Source organism: Anticarsia gemmatalis, chromosome 4, assembly GCF_050436995.1.
Source record: "Anticarsia gemmatalis isolate Benzon Research Colony breed Stoneville strain chromosome 4, ilAntGemm2 primary, whole genome shotgun sequence".
In the NCBI taxonomy this organism is placed as follows: Eukaryota; Metazoa; Arthropoda; class Insecta; order Lepidoptera; family Erebidae; genus Anticarsia; species Anticarsia gemmatalis.
In genome coordinates, this window is record NC_134748.1 from 11,381,255 (window position 1) to 11,385,041 (window position 3,787).

Below are 3,787 nucleotides of genomic sequence, written 5' to 3' on the forward strand. Positions count from 1 at the left end.
TTCAGAAAAGCTGCTTCTTGGTCGAAATATAAATCGAACGAAAACTTAAGCTTGGCAATACTAATTTATACTAGATCTTCTATGCTACCGTGAAACGAAACATGTCCATCAAATCATCAACATTTTTATTTACATTTTTATAAACATAATGGTGACACGTGTGGTGGGTTCGAATCCCACCCGGGACAAATCTTTGTGTGGTGAGCACGAGTATTTGTTCTGAGCCTGGATGTCAATTTATCTATATAAGTATGTATTTAGAAGTAGGTATATAAGTATGTTTATCAGTTATTTGGTTACCATAGTACAAGCTCTGCTTAGTTTGGAATCAAATGACCGTGTGTGAGTTGTCCAATGAAATTTATAAAAAAAAGTAATAATATATTACTTAATCAATTATCCATAAGGCTCATTCCGTATAGCCCACCAATAGCCTTTTGCCTCAAATATTATGGTTTTGTATGACTGAAATTTTATTTTTCTTTTATCTACTATTGAATTAAACTGAAACTGTGGCTTGGTAAGCTCGGATGGGATTGTGAAGTACCTGTAAATATCGCAGAAGAATGGATAAAATATAGAAAAGATCTGTCTTACCTGCAAGCCATTGAAGTTCCACGTTGGTTTCATATCACTGCCCGATGCAAAGAAATCCAGATTCACGGTTTCTCAGATGCCTCATCAACTTCATATGCAGCTGTGACTTACCTCCGAGTAATTGATGAATATAACAAAGTCCATGTAGTCATGATAGCATGTCGCACAAAGGTAGCACCTGTAAAACAACTAACTATACCCAGATTAGAGTTGTGCGCCGCAGTATTGTTAGCTGATCTAATAAAGGACGTGGCCGATGTTTTGAAAATACCTGTGAACAATATTTATGCTTACACAGACTCAATGGTAGTATTGTCATGGTTACAGTCTAGTCCCAATCGATGGCGCACTTTTGTAGGAAACAGGATCGCAGATATTCAAAGAAACCTGGAAGGTAATAGATGGAGTCACGTGACTACAACCGAAAACCCAGCAGATATAGCAACAAGAGGAGTTAAGGCAAAAGATTTGGCACACCTAGAAATGTGGTGGCAAGGTCCCAAATGGTTAACCAATCGAGAGATCATCAATTTAACAACAGACGTCCCTGCAACAGAGCTGGAAATGAAACTATCAGTTCACTCATACTTACCAGAAAGATGCACCTCTGTGGGAAAGATTTTCAACCCTATCGAGAATGAAAAGAGTATTGGCTTATTGCAGAAGAGTTTTACACACGAGAAATAAGGAGCAATCAAAAGATCATTTAACTGTAGAAGAAATGGAGACAATTTTAGTAATATGCATAAAATATTATCAGAGTCTAGTTTATGCTAAAGAGATAGAAGATATTAAGAATAAAGGAAGGGTCAGTGCTAAGAGCTCACTTATTACATTAGCACCCTTTTTGGATGAAAGGGGTATTCTAAAAGTTGGTGGCAGATTACAAAATGCTATATTACCTGACACAACAAAATATCCTACAATAATACCAAAGGATGTTCACATTGCAAGGCTGTTAATTGCAGAAGCACACATCAGAACCTGTCATGGTGGCAATCTGATGATGATGAATTATCTTCGCAGTAAATATTGGATCATTGGCATGAAGTCCGCAGTAAGAAAATGTACTCGAACATGTAAAATTTGTATTATAGACAAGGCGAAGACGAATAATCAAATGATGGGACAACTACCAGCTGAGAGAGTAAATCCTTGCAGAGCTTTTCGTAACAGCGGCGTTGATTACGCGGGACCGGTACAGATAAGGACATCTAAGGGTCGAGGTCACCAGACCGTTAAAGGTTATATATGCCTCTTTGTCTGCATGTCCACCAAAGCACTACACTTAGAAGCTGTCACCGACCTTACAGCCCAAGAATTTATCGCCGCATTCAGACGATTCATTGCTCGAAGAGGACCGTGTCTTCACTTGTGGAGCGACAACGGCACCAACTTTGTTGGGGCCGCTAAGGAACTAAGAGAACTGTTTACTGTGGGACAAGCCAACATAACAAAGGAAATAGCTCAACTTTTGGCAAATGACGGCACGACTTGGCACTTTATTCCGCCGCGTATGCCAAACTATGGTGGTTTATGGGAGGCTGGAGTACAATCCGCCAAAAGACACCTGACCAGAATGAACCAAGGCATAAAACTAACTTATGAAGAAATGGCAACACTACTGGCTCAAATAGAGGCAAGTCTCAACTCGCGTCCGCTTTGTCAACTTAGTGACACGTTTGAGACATTAACGCCGCTCACACCTGGACATTTCTTAGTGGGAGAACCGCTTATAAGTGTTCCAGATGTTGATTACAAAGAGGCGAAGATTAGTTTACTGACAAGATGGCAAATCATACAACAAATGACGCAAAACTTTTGGCGGCGATGGCAATCGGAATACCTTAACACTCTCCAGCAGAGATACAAATGGACATCAAAGGTTCCGTCTCCAAGTCTTGGCGATATTGTAATAATTAAGGAGGATGATTTACCACCTAATAAATGGTTATTAGGTCGCATAAAGCTTCTCCATCCTGGAGCGGATAATTTGGTTCGCGTTGTTACTGTGCAATGTAAGGGAAATCACGAACTGAAGAGACCGTTGTCAAAACTTATATTCTTGCCTAAAGAGTAAATACAATATGTTGCACTTAAGTAAATTAAAGATTGCATGTGTCATTATATTAAAATTTGTTTAACACAATTAATTATAAAGAAATTTTTGAATTATATACAGTCCACTGGTTCTAAATTGATGTTAAATTTTATGTTTATTGTTATAAAACAGTTTGTTTTGGTGGGCGGGATGTTTACGCCTATACATTACTTTAAACTAACGTTTTATAAAATCAGTGTCTCAATATACGTTATAAAGGGAAGACGTGTTTCACTCAACCACACCACGTAGCAATCAATAGTGAACCTTATGCACCTATAAACAAGTAGTAATAATTATATATTTACAAAACGTACTAATTTGCTTTCCTTTACGCGTTTACTGCTTAACTGAAAACAAATTTTGATAAGATAAAATAAATAAAAAATCTTACACAGGTTACTTTTGAAAATAAAATCAATCCTTAAATTACGGCTGAAATAGGGGATGACTTATGTCAATTTCAAAGGATCAATTCGTCTATACACTTATGCCTATACAGTTGGCGCGGTCATTCCATAGATGGGTGACTGCATAGTGGTATTTGAACTGGGCGTCTCCGTGCCGTGCTTCGGAAAGCACGTTAAAAGTCGGTCCCGGTTGTTGTCGATTAAGATAACAGTCGGCAAGCCACGTCAAAGGCCTTCGGGCGGCTTGAACAACTTTGACACTAGGTTGACCACTAACCATACGATAAGAGAGAAGAGTATTATCCAATTATACAATTTTATTTTCAAACTCTTATTACCTGTGGATAATGAGTTGTGCAATTTTGATAGAGCTCTCGTCAGCAAAACAGTTTCATTTTGTAGTTGCTGACCCGAATACGCTGTCATGTAGATTGTATAAAAATTAAACGACAGAGTGCACATCAAGTTTATAATCACTGTATAATTATCTGTTTCCTGAAATAAATATATAAAATAAATCAATAAATAAATAAATTTAACCCATTAATGTCCCACTGCTGCAAGGGTCTCCTCCCGTAATGAGGGAGGGGTTAGGCCGCTGGCCAAGTGCGGGTTGGTTGAAATAAATATAATATAATATTAAAATATTAATATACATGTACTAACAGACTCATTAGAC

At 37.9% G+C, this 3,787-nt stretch overlaps 1 protein-coding gene across 1 annotated transcript; it reads left to right on the plus strand.

Moving 5' to 3' along the window:
- The first annotated feature begins 747 nt into the window (after positions 1-747).
- LOC142987864 (uncharacterized) lies at positions 748-2,677 on the plus strand. Its single transcript, XM_076136802.1, has 2 exons — positions 748-991; positions 1,695-2,677. The coding sequence occupies exons 1-2, from the start codon at positions 748-750 to the stop codon at positions 2,675-2,677; spliced, it is 1,227 nt and encodes a 408-aa protein (XP_075992917.1).
- Positions 2,678-3,787: the final 1,110 nt, after the last annotated feature.

What these genes read in the sequence shown, in the direction of transcription:
- LOC142987864 (XM_076136802.1), top strand. Translation starts at nt 748, where the DNA reads ATGATAGCATGTCGCACAAAGGTAGCACCTGTAAAACAACTAACTATA. An exon ending in TATTCAAAGAAACCTGGAAG is followed by an intron (nt 992 to 1,694) that starts GTAATAGATGGA and finishes TTTGTATTATAG; the next exon opens with ACAAGGCGAAGACGAATAAT.